At 36.2% G+C, this 18,582-nt stretch overlaps 1 protein-coding gene and 1 long non-coding RNA gene across 8 annotated transcripts in view; both read right to left on the minus strand.

Moving 5' to 3' along the window:
* Positions 1-7,569: 7,569 nt before the first annotated feature.
* LOC141282244 (uncharacterized) lies at positions 7,570-11,559 on the minus strand. The gene is made up of 3 exons (XR_012336775.1): positions 10,218-11,559; positions 9,358-9,992; positions 7,570-8,900 (listed from the first exon to the last, which is right to left on the minus strand). It is a non-coding gene; the product is annotated as an uncharacterized lncRNA (long non-coding RNA).
* A 3,756-nt stretch (positions 11,560-15,315) lies between these two features.
* The window catches only part of LOC141282245 (uncharacterized), a 42,328-nt gene continuing 39,061 nt past the window's right edge, over positions 15,316-18,582 (minus strand). For all 7 annotated transcript variants that reach the window (XM_073814855.1, XM_073814854.1, XM_073814852.1 and 4 more), the window contains 6 exons: positions 17,471-17,498; positions 17,183-17,380; positions 16,906-17,075; positions 16,113-16,178; positions 15,949-15,973; positions 15,316-15,793 (listed from right to left, as the gene is read on the minus strand). In XM_073814855.1, coding sequence (XP_073670956.1) covers positions 15,774-15,793; positions 15,949-15,973; positions 16,113-16,178; positions 16,906-17,075; positions 17,183-17,380; positions 17,471-17,498 — 507 coding nt within the window. In that variant the 3' untranslated portion in view covers positions 15,316-15,773. The remainder of the gene's footprint in view (positions 15,794-15,948; positions 15,974-16,112; positions 16,179-16,905; positions 17,076-17,182; positions 17,381-17,470; positions 17,499-18,582) is intronic.

Genomic DNA, 18,582 nt, shown 5'->3' on the forward strand with positions numbered 1-18,582 from the left:
TCAGTCTTGATCAAAACTACCAAATGTCAAATTTGTAATTTTTACTGTTGATCACCAGGTGGCACCATTAACACTTTAGTAGGCCTGTGCAACAACAAATCTTTATTTTTTGGCTTGTACACTGAGTTATATGGAGTATAACAGCGTATTTGTGTGTGTGTGTGTGTGTGTGTGTGTGTGTGTGTGTGTGTGTGTGTGTGTGTGTGTGTGTGTGTGTGTGTGTGTGTGTGTGTGTGTGTGTGTGTAAATTGAAAATAAGTCATTTTGTGTGTTTTTCCCCAAACCACTGACAGAACCTGGAAATTAAAGAGTTAAAATCCTGGGGCCTCATTTATCAAGCGTGCGTACGAACAGAAGTGTGCGTAAAGTGTGCGTAGGAACAGTTTTACGCAAAGTGTGGAATTTATCGAATTGTACTTATACGTAGAAATGTGTGTAAATATACGCACACCTCGGAGTATGCGTACGCAGAGCATCTAGTGGTATAATAGCGATACTACACAGGATCGTCCATCCCCAGCGTTAAAAGAACACTTTGTCTATTTATTATCCTCCACCCCCATGTGTTAAAAATGATTACTGTTAATAAAGTAACTGCAAATCAGTATTGAAGTTAATTAATGAAAGTGTCTAACCCTATATAAGAAAGCTCCGTCAAATGCTTGACACAGTGGCTTATCTTGCATTATTGGAAGACTTGGCAAATCATCCATTCTGCCGGGAGCGCGTTTTCAGAGATCGCGCCGATGATGCTGGTTATGCGGCTGTCCAAGGAAAGTTCTGTCATTGTCTGTCCTCCTACAGATTTCACGTCGGTGTGCTGTGACGCGTTTTTTTTTTTTTTTTTGGCTGATAATTTAATGTCAAAACCACTTTTTTATTTCTAGAAGTGTTCTCATACCCAACGGAATTAAACTCACTGGTATGTTCCCATGCAGATTTGTATTCTTTTGTTAGTCATTCCTCCCGTACTAAGTGAACCAAACAGATGTGTTTTTAACCTCATCCACCAGTAACTCAATTTCTGTGTCTGTAAAGTTCCTCTTTTTCGCTCTCTTTGTCATTATTGCGATGAGGGAAAAAGCACAACCACGTGACTTATAACGGGAGGTGTTGTCACCATATATGGTTCATTGGAGGCGTTTCGGAATGCAAATGGCCATGAACGTGCACGAGCATGGTGCTTAAGAACAAGTGGGATTTATCATCGAGGATTACTTACTGATGTGCGTACGAACCCGGTGCGCACGTTTGATAAATCCCGATTTTTTTGTACTTAGACACATTCTAAATTTCATTCGTAGGTACAAATATAGAACATTTTCTACGCACTGTTGATAAATGAGGCCCCAGGATTTTTTTGTAAACATTTGTTAGTTTTGATCAGGTTAACAGATTTGCAAAAAATGTGCAAAAAATATTTATCTCTTCCAAGAAGAGATCCATGATGGAGGAACGGAGGCGGCTGCGGCAGGGTGCCCTTGGTAAAGGGGCAGACTGAGGTGCTGATACGACAGACCAGGTGCAGGCTTCTTTCGACGCTACATGAACTGTTGGAAGTCCTCAACCATCTTGCCAAACAGGCCGGCCTCGGAAATCGAAACATTTAGGAATCTAATTTTGCTGACCTCCCTCATGTCTGCCAGGCACAGCCAGAGATGGCATTCCTGGAACACCAAGGTGGACATTGCAACGCCCGACTGCCTGTGTAATGGCACCAGTGGCCGCATGGAGATCCGAGAAGGCAGCCTGGCCATGCCCCTCCTCGTCCAGGTCCCTCAGAGCCTTAGCCTGATGAACTTGGAGCAACGCCATAGCGAGCACCACAGAGGCCGCCTCCCCACAGGCCCGGTAAGGTGACTCTGTGAAGACGGAGGACTGGTTACAGGCCCGCGATGGAGAGGTCGGCTGGTCCCTCCAAGCCGACCGCCACTGCCGCCTGCGAGAGCATGGCCATCATCTCAGGGTCAAACGCGGCACCGCAACCCTACCCGAAGGAGGGAATTTGTTTAACCTTTTTATTACTAACCTCTTCAACCCTGAGGACCCTGTCCCGGGTCCAAAATTTCGTATTTTGACTTAATATAAAAGATTATTTTAAGCTTTAATGCTCCGTCATGGACCCCAGTAACACATATGAGATACTGTTTGAAAGCTTAGAGTCTCTACTTTCTGCAGATATGCATCACTTTGACATATCTTTTACTGTAAGAAAGTTATTTACACTTAATTTACACTATCACCCCCCCGATATTTTATTATATGATTTAATATTCACATATTTCATATTTTTCAAGTATGACAAACATGGGCAAATCTTATATCAAATGAAAGCTCTGATTCTCAGGAATAAGGCTGCAGCGTTATTTTTGATCTATTATCAACACATATCCAACAATCATCAAATGAATAATAAGGTAAAAAATGGTCTTTTGTAAACATATGGGAAACTTGAGTGTGAACTGCCTCAGATAGCACATATAGCCACAAATGATACACCATCTTTTATTTTAGGTCCTACTCTAAACAATGAGTCCATTCACAACATTTTATTTGGTTGTGTGCATAATTAATCCCTAGCTATTTATTATATGTGCAAAACAAAAAATTAATATTTATATGAAAAATGTATTTTCACACCCTCCAGTTAAATAAGAATATCTTTTGAATGCGACATGATAAAGAGTTCATTCTTTTTTTGGGTGTTTACTGTCTGCTGCTGGTAACAACCAGAACTGTCTGCAGTCTGCTAGAGCACACAGAACCAGAGTTATACACTATCAAAGACAGTGTTTACAACATAAAAAAGAAAATTTTGTGTTTCATCATATGAAAAACAACATAAATAACAATATTTGTCACAAACAGCAGCTTTTTATGTAACTTCAAAGGGATTTCTTTAAAATGATATAAAGAAATTGCATTTATTCCACTGTATGTGGTTATGGGAGCACTTCAAATGTTTTTAGGCAGAAATTGTATACAAAAAGGGTATTATTCCTCCCTTCAGTTGGAGTAAAATAACTTTTGCATAGATTAGGATAGAGAAAAAATTCCTTTTTCCTCTGTAAGCTGACAATCACTGGAATCAAACAAAACTATTTGCAGGGAGCTGAGATACCCAGGGCCAGAGTTATATACTTTCAAATAAAAACTTTAGAAAAAAACATCAAAAAGCGCCTATTTATTTTTGTGTTTATTAGAGGCCTGACATCACATACAACCATGTTTACCACTTTCAACAGTGTTTTATGTAATTTCAAAGGGTTTCCTGTAAAATGATACCAAACTTTTGTATGTAAACCTCTTCATGTGGGTATGGGAAGCTTTTGAATATAGGTAGGCCAAATCCAGGCGAAAATCCCCAAAATAGCTTCAGGGTGTAAGAAGTTAAACCCATGTATAATATTCTCACACGTCCGCTAACTGTCTGCACTCGTTGTACATTTTCAAATTAAGGCAGCTTAAACATGCATTTTCTTCTGGGAGTAGGTTAAGCCTGGCCGTGAAACCATTCCTTTGGATTATTGCCTTACATTGATTATGTTATTTTTATTAAAATACAAACACATAAATTAATTCTGAAAAGTATTTATATAGCAACAAAGGAGAGACAAACTATTTTTGCTTTGTCTTTTCTTTCTCTGAAATTTTTCTGGGGATGCCTCGCAACCTTTTTGGGCCCCTTGGGGGTCCCCAGACCACCGTTTGAAAACATTGCTTTGCTTTCTATTTATGTGACAATGACATGCAATGAGACCTCCGGTGTACACAGTGCTTTAAGTGGGCCGGTACGCGTCGGTACTCAGTACCGCCACTTCCAAATATAGCTCTTGAGCGTACCACCACCTCTCTGTGTGCCCAGAACGTGCTTTTAGCATACCGGAACGCTCATTTGCACATTCGGTGTAAATTAGAAGTGTTAATTTAATCCTTTGGCTGCGCTTCCGCTTTTCATAGCTCCCTTCACAATGGACGCTTCGTCCCACCGAGAGCAGAGACTACATTACCCATACACCCTTGAGTTTTACTAGTTGAAAGTGCATGGGTTGCTTTTGCTGCTGTCAGTGTCAACGTGGTCTGGAGAGTTGTGTGTTTGGTACTGCAGTCTAAACTTAACCCATCTCGGGTTGCCAGACACATGCAGTAGGCAAGGATGTGTACACCCAATGCCTTAAGTGGCCCAAAAGAGGTGCCGGTACTCTATTATTATTATTATTATTTTATTTTATTTTCTGACTCGACTCCTCTGATTCTGACCTTGTTCTTTTACTACTTAAAGTCTAAAGCCAGGAGGGCACATTAAGTGTGAATTGTTTTTTTATGGAGCAGAGATGCTTTATCCTCTGGACAGGTAAAGGCATGTTGAAACATTTATATTGAAACATTCATTAGTAGATACAGAAAATTACTGCAAATGTATAGTTCAAACAGAGATGGCGATAACAAAGCCCAAACTACAAATATATTTCTTATCTTACTTTTAAAACAATGCTCAGAGTTGTCATGAAGGATCAAAAGCCAATCACATTATCAGTGCAATGCATTCTCATCAAAGCTAAACACATGATTGGTTCTTCTTAAAATACAACTTTCTAACAAAACTATTTAAAATACCAATAAAATAAATGAACGTCAATAAGTCTCTTTAATTCAATTCATATTTATTAGCGCTTTTCATAATTGTTCATTGTAATAAAACAGCTTTACATAAATTACAAACAAGAAATAAAGAAAACATCAAGAAACAAGCATGGCATTTTTTATATGGTTTAGAATAGAGTACATGGGGGGATTCAAATGTATTTCCCAATAGAATAGTTTTATAAGTATTACTTAAGTGAAGTAATCTTTAAGATTGTAATTGGACTATGCTAATGAAAACAGTCTTAAGGTAATGTAGAAAAAGCCACAAGTTAAGCTAATGTCAGCAGTCTCCCAGTAAGCATTCTGATTTAAATGGATAAAATAACACTTTAGACATTTATTTGCATTACCCAGTCCAATGCAAAGCATGTTTGGAACCGGAAATGATCAGCAATGTTAACTCAACACAAATCATTCACTTAGCTCTAACTCAGCTAGACTAAGGTAGTTGATTAAACATGATTTGTTTTCAGTACTACTTATTTTGAGTTGAATTGAAAGATGCTATAATTAAGCTGTTTTAACTAAACTAGTTTAAGTTGATTTACACAAAGCATATTTTTCTTTCATACACATTTTACTTTATACACTTACAAGTGCAAATAGTTCATTTTTAAGTGTAGAATGATCAGGTCATCATAGTGTTTATCCAGTCTGAGACTGCAGTAACTGCTTTCTGGTTTCTCTGGCAAACAGGTAGTCCTTCAACATTTTCAATGAAAGCACAGTCCACTATGAAAAAACCTGGCCTGCTTGCACATCCCCTTTTGCTTGGGATAGATTCTGTATCCAGCTCACAGGCAATCTTTTACTGACTATGAGGCAATCGGGTGGACGTGAAGGCATAAAGTCAAGGGAGATTACTAATCAGAATACTAACCAAAATGTGCTCCTGTTCACGCTCGCCGTCTCTGCAAGATTCAGTAGGTGATTCAGATCTCCCGTGGCACGGCTATTAGAAGACTTACAATTGCCAGACAGGTTGCTCACGTGACATCCACGTCATTGAGCTCAGTTTGAGTCTGCGCAGTACGCTCGACACCCAGGAAGTGCGTGCTTCTAATTGACTTCACTTGTCTCCGTTGAATCCAATGGGGTCGCTGTGTCCATTTCTTTTACTGTCTATGGGCTGAACGCAGCCCTGGCGTGGTCACGTGGAAAAGTGACGTCAATGCATACCCAGAGGGTAAAACAGACTATTATCAGTTTAAGTGCTACATGATGTTTTGATTGTACAATTATTTTGTTATTTTGATACAAAATAAAGCACAAAAAAAAAAAGACTATTATCAGTTTAAATAGAATTTAGTTGGACTTGATAGCAGAGGTGGACAATATTTAGTTACATTTGTTATTTTTCAAGCATCTGTGCTTTATTAGGGTGTTTGTATTGGGAAAAATGTTACTTCACTACATTCTGAAGCATAGAATCATACTGTGTATTCTTTAATAAAATTTATTTAATACCTAATTACATTTAAATCGTGTACTTTTACTTGAGTAAAAGTACATTAATGTACATAAATATTAAATGTAAAACAAAAACATATTATTATTATTATTTATGAAATGTTATAGAGTAAAAATTACTATAATATGCTTTGGAATGTATGTTTTCCAAAGAAAAAACACGGATAGAATACTTGAAAAATACTTTTAAGTAGAAAGAAAAACCTCTGCTTGATGACGCTAGTAACTTATCAACCCACCTGTGGTCTGTGGACGTTGGCATGAACGATCAATTTACTTCTCCTTTCTGTGTTTTTTGGCAGTCTGTAAATAGCTCCGAATTCTTGTTAATCTGTTAGTACACACTATCGCACAACAGCTTTTCCCACTTCGGCGCGTTTTCGCCGATGTAACGCTGTACTCAAATGCTGCCACTCTGTCTTTTGCCACTCAGTGGGCATAACCACAGTCCCGCTCGCAGATGGTGACTTCATGTGCATACCCTCTATTCACCTCATTTTTAATTCTTCGCACTTCCGCATTTTGTCAACCGACTTCCGCTGCTAACATGGCACAGCGCATCCGGTAGCTGGTGGTGAGAAGATTGTTTGTAGTTCACTATAACTTAAAGCAACACCAAAGAGTTTTGGCTCTTTGCTCCCCCTACAGGTTAGAAGCGTAATTGTCCATTACCCACTGTCATAAATACTGAGGCATAGCTGGCTCTGATTGGATTGTAGGTCTGCCGTAAAGCAAGTTTTTGTAGTATTCACTCGGACTACAGGACCACTACCCGACGTTTGGAAACTTCTTTAGTGCGGTTTTGGCCGATAGAGGGCTGCAAAGCGAATGTGAAAGTGCTGTTCACCCTGTTTAGAGTGGATGAACGACTGAAACTGTTTTGGAAGCGTTATTTTAAGGTAAACAAAACTCTTTGGTGTTGCTTTAAGCAAAATGACAATTAATGCTAATACTGTAAATGTTTTAAGTTGGGAGCACAGAGAAAACTTACATACAACGCTTGGATAGTCTCATAATGTCTCATCAGTCGTTACGTGGATTAGACAATATGAAGTTGCTGTGGTCGGAGCAGGTAACTTATAGGACATATTTAACTACCTCGTCCTGTCAGGGGTTGATGGAGCAGCATTAAACTTTTTTAAAGTACTTAGGCTATACCTACAAATATTTACACAGTGTGTCGTGTACTGTTACACAGTGATTTTGTCTTTTTTTAAAGCAAATGTGCACGCAGCCAGTCCAATAACTCACCTATTCGTTTTCATTTGTAATGTACCACGACAGAAATCATTTGCAAACTTGCCAAGACTTATTCCTTCAAATCAGGAGACTTAAATCCTTTTAAGTGGAATCTACAAAGCTCACATATGGTTTAAGAAATTCCTGACAGATAACATCTGATCACATAGTAAAGGTTTAATATAACTGAATGACAGATAACAGCTGATCACATAAGGTTTAATATAACTGCACAACAAATCACATTGTAAAGGTTTAATATTTCTGCACAACATCTGATCACACAGTAAAGGTTTAATAATATAACTGCATGGCAGGTAACATCTGATCACATAGTAAAGGTTTAATATAACTGCACAACAGATCACATTGTAAAGTTTAATATTACTGCATGACATCTGATCACACTGTAAAGGTTTAATATAACTGCCTGACAGCCAGGTAACATCTGATCACATATGAAGGTTTAATGTAACTTTACTGATCACATACTGTACTAAAGGTTTATAAAAATAACTATGGACTAAGAAACATCTAACTTTTCAGCAAGACCACGCTGCAATAAATTAAGACTAGCTTTATCAGAGTCATCAGGAGCTGATCCCAAGTGTTTATCTGGAAGCTGTTGGTGTTTGTACTGGTAAAGTGCTCAGCAACTGAATGTAATGCATGCAATATCAGCCCTGTTTAAAGCTAATAAAGGTGGTTGTTTCTCAGCAGAGTTATGTACATTTGTGCCAGCTCAACACATTGGAGCAGTTTCTCGGACAGGGTTTACAGGACTAGGCCTTAATTATATTAGAACATTTTAGTTTTTACAAACAAACCCTACAAATAAACAAGACTGGTGCGTATCTTGTGACAAAACAAAGGTACTCATATATGCTGAGGTATGTCAGTAACAGGTGTTTCTAAATTATTGTAGCTCAAATATAGCCTGGCTCCGCCCTCCTTTGTGCTTCCGCTTAATTTTCATTTCGCTTCAGTACAACGTCTGGGACTGCTGAGTAGAGTTTCGTTTTCTCCGGCAAAAATCTGCAGGTCCAATCAGCGAACAGAGGGGGGTGTCTAAGAACAATGACGTTGAGGTCGTTCGCCAGACACGTTATGGCCCTCCTCCCCACTGGGTTCGGGAAAAGTTTGATTCGTTAGCGATTGGTTATGGCAGATTCAGAGTGACTCTGGGCAGATCCAATAGTTTTAAACTTCAACAAAGGACCCTCCTTAATGGAAGTAACGCTTTGCAATGGAGCGTGGCCAGACTCTCTCTACAAATGAAATGAATGTACGAGAGTCTGGTTGGACCAGGCTAGCTCAAATATGCATTTTAGCCTGGGACCAGGATAAGCCCTGTCTGCAAAAACAGCACCATTGTTTTCACATATCAGATGTAGGTTGCTTCAGGTTGAGTTGTGATTTTAAAGTGTAGTTGTGGTCAGAGACGGATTGATCCTCCCATTGTGTTTCTGCATCACAGTTTAGGAACATGTTGATTGTATCATCCTCACAGTTGTCCACTGCATTACTGACACGCATCAATGTATCTGTGAAAATAATATTACCATAAACATTTTTATGTTAGCATTTAAAATAAACTTGAATCATGAGAATTAATATATAACTGGCACCCATACTTAAATAGAACAGTGTGTGAGAGATGCATTAAAAAGACGCAGTAACGTTATACACATGCACAACCTCCAACTTCAGTGTTAAATAATATGTCGTTTTGGTCATTATCAATATCTGAATGAGAAATGAACTGACCTCCTAGCATCTGAAATCTCGGTAACTTGTAGGAATCACGTGGGCTACTGTAATGTAATTTACTATACTTTCTCGTTGTACTATCGTAAATATAAAAATATAGGTGGGCAATGAAAATCATTCAACATAATTGCATTTTATAACTAACGTTACTGATCTTAAGTGTATTCATAGAACGGACATCACAAATCTAACATTAGGCGAACAAGCACATAGTTAGCTAAGTTAGCTTACCTGAAACTGACTGCCTTCTCAACACCCGGCGTGGCTTCAAGTTACCGGAACATCGTAGCCAAACTATTACTCGGGATAAGGGTGTTCCTCAGTCGGCTTCCCGTCCGTTAAAATTGATGAGAGACAAACATAAGGGCACTTGAGTGAGCTTTTTAGGTTTAACGCCTTCAGCCACTGCCTCAGCTTCTCATCGTGTATGTGGCCGGAAGTATGTTGACAAAATGAGCGCAATGGCGGCGCCTTTGTTGTCGTGAAAATAAGGTGAATACATCCATGTGCGATTATCCTGAGCACCAGACACCCCTCCCCCAGCTAACCTGGCCATAGGGAGCACATGCACGCACGCGAGCAAAACGTCTCCGCATTGCTTAAAGCTTAAAGTAGGCAATGCGTGCCGTCACCATCTTAGCTGAATTGCAGTTTAAGTCACTTTCGTATTGGTCAGAGAGACCAGAAGGTTGCCCCTCACTTAAAACATACATCAACAGCTGTAGGTAGTGTGGTTTGTTCAAGAGCTAGCCATTAATAATTACAAAAGATTGAGAGATCTGGTGCATGTTTCCCATGGCCAGGACGAAAGGAAAGGGTTTAGAGGATTCTGTCCAGAGAAGAAATTCCACCACATTTGTTGCAATCTACAAAAGAGGAAAAAACTTTTAGTGGTCTGAACTGAATGATCAGATTTAAGTATTCAGAAAAACATGTGGGCCAAGTGAATTATACATTTAATACAAATTATAAGGCTTCTTTTTGCATCCCTGACATGATCTGACTATAAAGTCCAGCAATACTAAAATGTAGCAGATAATTAAGACATTGCCAATACATTTTAAATAGGAGTTATTAAATGTTATACTTACTGGCTGAAGTTGTATGAAGGCCTTGCTAGCCTCATCAATGGATGGACGTAAAAACCTTTCGACCAACTCTGCACACTCTAGAAAGAAGAATGGGAAAACAACATCACATCTGATACAGTATCAGCCACAGATCAGAGGGTTGGTCAATATAAATTTGAAATCACAGGAGACAACCCAAAAATATTATCAAATTAATATAAAATAGTAACTAAATATGACTCAATAACACATATAAAATCATAACACATATAAATGTTTGTTAAAGGAACAGTATGTAAGAAATTTATATCAATTAATCATAAAATGGCCCTGATATGTCACTAGACATTCAGAAATCATTTTCATTTCAAATACTTATATCACTGACAACAGTGGTCCGGGCAGGATATTGTCATTTAAAAAGTGGAGTTGCAGCCCTCAACTATTGTTTATGTTGTCATTTTGAGTATTGGCCACCAGTTGTGTGATTGCAGTACCAGTTTTAGCCACAAGTTTTGTAATTGCAATACCAGTTTTGGCCACAATCCTACATACTGTTCCTTTAACTTGTTAACCGATAGTCACTTCCACGCAGCCTCCGTCTTGGTGACAAATACATTTATGTTTTCAAGTTCATGTCCAAACACTTAAATTATTGTTTCATTTTAAAAGAGAGGACCAAGCAATATACATATAAGCAATATACATACAATATACATATTTTGTACTCATTTATCGACGAGTTACCTGCCGTACCGACGGTGAACTGAATAATCCTGTTTGTCCCTGCCGCTCACTGAGAGAGTAGACGCCGGATCCTTGAGCGAAAAATTTGCATGACACGAAGTTAAATCCCGTGAGTAATCTAGAGCGAGCAATGCGATGCAATTTCACGCTTTGCGTTTGGTGTAAACCCACAGTTACAGAAGGAGGAGGGTCCAAGATGGCGCTCTGACCAGACACCTGTTCTTGAGCTCCGCGAAGTCAGTTGTTTTTTCGCCTCGTTATGCAGTTAAAAGGAAGTTACATTTTAATTTGAACTAGGTCACAAGTAATTGGTGTAAAATACACACAGCAAAATCACCAGTGATTTTTGATTGTTCAACCCTAAACCGACGCGAAAATGGTAAAAAAATAGGAAAGAGAATGCAACGGACTTACAGTTTTTTACAATCACTTTGCTACTATTTTCAGAACCTTGATGTCATTTTTCACAACTCTAGACACAAAACTCACAACCAAAGATCAAAATGCACATTTTTCAAAACTCTTAACTCTTTTCTCAATTGCTTGGATACAATACACATAAAACTTGGATCATTTGTTCATTCAACCAAAATCACATGTTCAATATGACACAACTTAACATCAAAGTACGACTGTTTCAAAAGGCTATTCACACATCTCATTTCAAATAAGTGTCTATTCATTTTCTTACAATGATCTTACTATCAATCAATACAACTGCCCAAAATGATAAGTAACTGTTGCATTATTCGTAATAGTTGTATGGAAACAGACAAAGAATCTTCCATGTTTACTGAAAATCATGAAAGTTTCAAGATAATGAGGTTCATTGTAACCAATAAGCATGGAGCATGAACCAATTATCACTGTACTGTATAGATGCCAACTTGTTACTGATGATTGAGTGCAGATTGTGAAATGATGTGACCTATGTTGTGATTGTACTGTAGTGTTTTCATCAATACATTACAAACTTTGTTCAATGATTCCAATGTGTCTGTCGTATTCTCTCTACTACTGCAGAACTTTTACAGATATGTATTTGCTCTACATGTACCATAATGAAATCTGTATCACCAATTTTGTTCTACAATACTTAATGATTGTACAAACAATGACTTAGTGAAACTATCAGTTGCTTGTGTGTGGGTGATCTATAGTTATGTTTCCATGGTATTTCACAGTAAATTTGTGTTTTGAAACAATGATTGTGCAAGTGCAAGATGTCTTTAAAGATGTGAATGCACAATGCAATGTTTTGAACACTAGACAGCCTGTGTTACAAGTGATTACCGTTTTGAGTTTTGTATCTAGAGTTGTGAAAAATGACATCAAGGTTCTGAAAATAGTAGCAAAGTGATTGTAAAAAACTGTACTGATTGTACAAACAATGACTTAGTGAAACTATCAGTTGCTTGTGTGTGGGTGATCTATAGTTATGTTTCCATGGTATTTCACAGTACATTTGTGTTTTGAAACAATGATTGTGCAAGTGCAAGATGTCTTTAAAGATGTGAATGCACAATGCAATGTTTTGAACACTAGACAGCCTGTGTTACAAGTGATTACCGTTTTGAGTTTTGTATCTAGAGTTTTGAAAAATGACATCAAGGTTCTGAAAATAGTAGCAAAGTGATTGTAAAAAACTGTAATAGTATTGAAGTCCCCAGTTCGTCAAAAAATGACGCGAAAGGTATACCCTCCGCGTCAACATATTGACGCATGGTCAAGTGTCGTCAAATATTGACGCCATGGGGTGAGACTGGGTTGCCCAATTACATTATTAAATAATGACTATAAAATTATAGCATTAGTCCTGGCCAAAAGACTAAAATGTGTTTTGAATTCCATCATTGACGAAACACAGTCAGGGTTTATGCAAAAAAGACACATCTCAAATAATATACGATTAGTTCTTGATATTTTAGACTATTCAGATTTAATAGACTGATGGCTTCGTCTTGTTTTTAGATCATTACAGCTTTTGACACATTGGAACACAAACTTTAATTTGAGGCTCTACAAAAAATTGGCTTTGGTAATTCCTTTTGCAAGATGGTCCAAATGCTATATGTAAACGGAAATAGTTCTATCAAATTAAGTAATGGTACTTCACACAGATTTTTTTTAAAAGGGGAGTTCGTCAAGGATGTCCAGTCTCCCTTTATTTATTCCTAATTGCAACACTGTTCCTTAGCACACATGTCAATAATAGTCAATTAAAGGGCATGAAAATTGGCAACAATATAATACAAATTAGTCAACTAGCAGATGATACAGCCTTATTCTTATGACTCGTCACAAATTTCATTGGCTTAGAATATTTTTCAGCCCTTTTCTGCAGCTTCAGGATTAAATTTAAATTTTAATAAGTGTGAATTGTTACCATTAAAAGGATTGCTCTCTTACATCGATTGAGAATATTGTTGTAAAAAATAGGGTTACATATCTTGGTATATTAATTACTTAAGATGATAGGTGTTCTGCAAATTTCAAACCTATTATTACTAAGACACAAAAAATATAATTGTTGGCTACAAAGAGACTTATCACTTAAAGGTAGAACATTACTCACTAAGACGGAGGGGCTATCTCGCTTGGCCTACTCAGCCCAGTCTCTTTATGTGGACAAACAAACATCTAAACTAATTAATGAGATTTTAATACATTTCCTTTGGAAAAATAAATCTCATTATCTGAGGAAATCAGTCTTACTAAACTCCTATAATAAAGGTGGTCTGAATGTCATTGATTTTAAATCCCTCAACAACACAGTTGCTGAATCAGTATCTAGCGAAACCATCTTCTATATGGAATGTTTTCCCCCAACTTATATTCTCACATTTTGGTGGTATTCATTTTCTTTTAACCTGCAATTATGATATATTAAAACTACCAAATAAACTATCCAATTTTCATCGTCAGGCTCTCTTAGTCTGGGCTTTAATTTATAAGCACAACTTTTCACAACAAAGATGCTTTATTTGGAACAATAAGAACATTTTATTCAAGAATAAGTCCTTGTTTTTTGATAATTGGTTTAATAATGGTTTATTTTTGGTGAAGCAACTGTTTAATGAGAAGGGTCTTTTGTTAAGATATGCAGAATTTCTAACTAAATACCAAATACGATAACACCAAAAGAGTTTGCTATAGTTATGGGAGCTATTCCCTCTGGTTTATGTAAGGTTTTTAAAAATTTAGATTTTTCTTCAGTACCTACTGCATCCTTTCCTTAAATTTGTGATACTCCTGTTGGACAAATATGCTTCTCTGAGTCGAAAGCAAAAAAACTATAAGATCATTATTTTTTAGGAACTGGATTTCTGTTCCATCTGTGATTTCTTTTTGGAATCAATTATTTGTTTACCTGAATTGGACAAAAATCTGGTCTCAACAACAAAATATTTTCCTCACAAACAAAGTGAAAGAAATTTCCTTCAAGCTCTTACACAGATTTTACCCTGTAAAGAGGTTTCTACAAAGATTTAAAGCTGACATTGAGTTTACATGCTCTTTTTGTTAGAAACCGTTGTGCATTTGTTTTGGTCATGTCATTACATACAAAAGTTCTGGAAAGATATTGATGTGTTTGTTAAGTGTAAGATTTTGCCAGATTTTGCAGTACGTTTGACAAACGTTGTATTTGAGTTTTATGACACTGACCCCCCCCCCCAAAAAAAAATTATTTTTCTAAGTAAATTTTACATCCACAAATGTAAATTCTCTAATTCTAAACCTGTATTCTCTGATTCCTGTAAGATCAGCAAAATTACTTGAATATAATATCAGCCTCCACTAAAAAGAAAGCTATAAGTACAGTTAGAATTTGCTCTACTTTTGACTTCTTCATCTGATACTGTTTAGGTGTAAATGGCGATCTGATGTAACAGTCGTCATTCCTCTAAATTACACCCGTCATTTTAATCTGTATAAGTTAACACGTTGCTGTCTCGCAAAATGTTATAATCTTGTTTATATTCATATGAAATGTTCACAAAAACATATAAACTTACCTTGAAACAACTGCTTCCAGTGGCTCAAACATGGGGCGCGAAGCTCGTGAGCCTCTTTAAACAACACAGCATAATAACCCAGCAGGTTTAACCCAACAACTAGTATGCTATGAATTTGGTATTTTAATGTCGCTGTCTTAATGCATTAGGCCATGATTAGTGTTTTATAATCTTTTGAACAACTGACTGCAGCAGATGTGCTCATTCTAATGTCCAACATAACAGATCTCCATCATCCACTTGCAAAAAACTCCCTCTTATAGTATCAACTCTGTCAATTCAGTGTTTAATTATCTAAAACTTTCCTGAAAATTAGTGGTTTTGGAGATCTACGGTTTTAATCCGACAATAAAAAATATTTGTTCTTATTTATTTGCACACTTAACTTTCATTTACATCACATTAAAGAGCAAACAATTATTCCTAAACATTTTGGTTAATTATGTCTTGGTAAAATAAAAATGATAAACAAAGTATTATAATTATGCCTATAAGATATAGAACATAAAGCGTTGTACTACATTGTACTGATTACAAGTTTTAACAAGCAGATATGATAGAAAAAGTCAAAGGCTGTAGGTTAGAATGTCTAGATACTGTATTAATAGTTATAGTATAATGATCTCTGGCAGGTCATTTATTCAAGATATTTTCTAATTTGCATGCTGTGGTAATCATTAGGACTTATGCAGCTAATTATAACATACATTTGTTGAAACACAAATCAAACCAGATCACACGTTGGTTTTCCAAAGTGAACAAGTATATCTGATGAATGCAAGATAAGTATAATATCACTGCATTGGAGTTCAAGTTACTGTACTGTACAGGAATCTGAAAAACAAACAAAAAGTACTAATTTATGAACCAGATCAAATACATAAAACTCGCATATCTACAATTAAACCGATGATCATATTTTATATCAAAAGTCATAGATTACAGGCTGGATATCAAACAACAAAATATACAAAGTGATTTTGACCTACTTGGTTTTGACCCATTGTCATGGCGCTGTGAAGAGGAAAATGACATTAAATACAAATATGAAAATTAAAATAGTTCTTGATAATGTAAACATCTCATTTGAATTTGTTTAGAGAAGACATAGAAGCCTAGTAAAAAAATAAAAAAATAAAAAACACACACTTACATTCTGCTGTTCATTGTCTGTTTCCTGGTGCTGCTGACTGCCCTTTGTTGGAATCCTTTGCTCCGACTCAAAGAATAAAAAACATAATGTTTATGTAACACTTTACAAAAGGACCAGAATGGTTAACCGAAATAAATGCAATGAAACAACTTGAAAGACAATAATAAATCTTTCATGACTTTTATAATTTATGGTTTATACACACTCATTTTTTTCTCATAAAACTACACTAAGTAGGTAGAGTATACACACATATATACACTCAGTGTATATCCTACTCATTATAATTTCAGTTACAATAAAATAATTTAGTATTAAAAAAGACATTGCTTGTGTTAACATGATGTACTGTACAATAAATGGTTCTCAATCCTGTTTAGACCCACTGCTTTGCACTTTGCACTCAATCTCAGGAACAGGATTGAGAATCACTGCAATAAGTAACAATAAATAAACTAATGAGTTTTTAAAAAGCAGAATATAGTGACCAGTAGTATGATGACCGTTGTGTCAGACTTAAACAGTACACATTCTTCCAGAGTCTGCATTTTTCTCAATCATTAATACCTTAATCTAGCTAATAACAAATAGGAAACTAAAGTGCAAAGCATCTGACAAGAAGTCCCTTACCATGATGGCTCCACCCATGCAGAAGTCAGTATAAAGATGGATTAATTGCATCTCGGACTTGTGGTCTTCATTACATCTTAACTGTTATTCCCTTACAAACTATTCAATCATACTTTTTATATATACATAACCAACATATAATTATACAGAAAAATTAAATCACCTCAGTGCTGAGCAATTTTAAAACTGCTTGAAGTTTTGTGCGGAAAATTAATTCTCCACCCTCAGAGACAGCACAGTCCACCACAATAGTATTTGGCCTTTCCTTAAAACGGCGGTCTGCTGCTACGTTTGTAACATGTTCAGAGAGGAGCAAAACAAGAACATGCTTGTCTGAAAAAAAACATTCTAATTAGAACAATGGATCAGTGTTCAGACAAAAAAAAATTTTGAAAGTAAAGAAGAACTTAAATGTCAATGAAAACTCATTAACTCATCACCAGGTGTATTGTTACAGTCCTGCCAAGCAGCATCATAGTCAGTTTGAGAAGAAACAGGATAGATCTTCCAAATATTACTCTCCCCCTCTTTAGAAATCATACTCAGTCCTGTAATCTGGCTCAGTTTTTCAGCTACACGGTTGCAATCATTGTGTTGTGGGTCTCCTGTTTTTCTACTTGAAGAACTGTTCGGTGGATCTGTAAAACAAAACAAATTATGTTTTTAAATTAAATGTCATTATTACAAACTGCAAATTAAATGATAAAATGTAGGTAATTTTATCCTACCAACACTCGAAGCTCCAGAATTCGGTCCCTGTACAGAAAATGTAGACATTGTGGTTTTTATTAAATTAAAGGATAAAACAAAACAAAAAAAAGGTTGTTCACAAAATAATAAAACAAATACATAATATAACACTATAACCAACTATAACCACTATAACACTATTCACCAAAATTAATAAATGCTGTAAAAAGTTAACTGCAAGTTCATAATGTTTAATTCATTACCTAATGAATGAAACCTTATGTAACCTAGGAAAAGAAAAATGGTCATGGGAGGAGCCTGTATAAGGCAAACTTGAGATGATGTATTTGCAATTCACTGTGGAATTTTTTACTCAAACCACTGCCTGCTTTTTATTGTGTTTACAAGGAAAAGCTGCCTATAACTCCTGGTCTAGGATCATGTTTCTTCGCACCAAACTTAAATGAGAAAACGTGGCTGGCTCTAGTATATGAACTGTGGGAAACTACTGAAACTGTGTGTACTTATGCAAGTAAAACAAACAAACAAACTAACAAACATACAAACATACATACAAACATACATACATACATACATACATACATATGTTCATTTTACTGGATATGGGCAACTGCTCACATCACTACTTTATTGATACATTTTGTGAATTTATGTATATAGAAACATTAGAAAGGGTATTAAAAATAAATATTTCAAATAGTAGAATTTTTTTAGTTTTTGATGCATTTTGAAATGTCTGTTTTTACAAAATGCCCCAGGAATTTAACTGAATGTAAGTGTGTGTGTGTGTGTGTGTGTGTGTGTGTGTGTGTGTGTGTGTGTGTGTGTGTGTGTGTTTGTGTGTCTACACCTAACACCTAGATCAATATGCAGAAACGATTTTAATTAAATTTAGATAATCATTTACGTGAGTTTTTCATAAAAAAATCTACATTTCACATGCAAGCTAATGGTGTAGTTGAGAAATTTAGTGGTAAACAGGTACAAAAGTACTTTAGATCTCTCAAAACACAGCTTTATTGTATAGATGAGAAGTAAAAAAAAGATATATTATTTGTATACTTGAAAATGTGTATTTTTCTTACAATTATGCTTTCAATTTTGGGGTCATATAGACCCCAAGGGCCAG

Source organism: Paramisgurnus dabryanus, chromosome 5, assembly GCF_030506205.2.
Source record: "Paramisgurnus dabryanus chromosome 5, PD_genome_1.1, whole genome shotgun sequence".
Classification (NCBI taxonomy): domain Eukaryota; kingdom Metazoa; phylum Chordata; class Actinopteri; order Cypriniformes; family Cobitidae; genus Paramisgurnus; species Paramisgurnus dabryanus.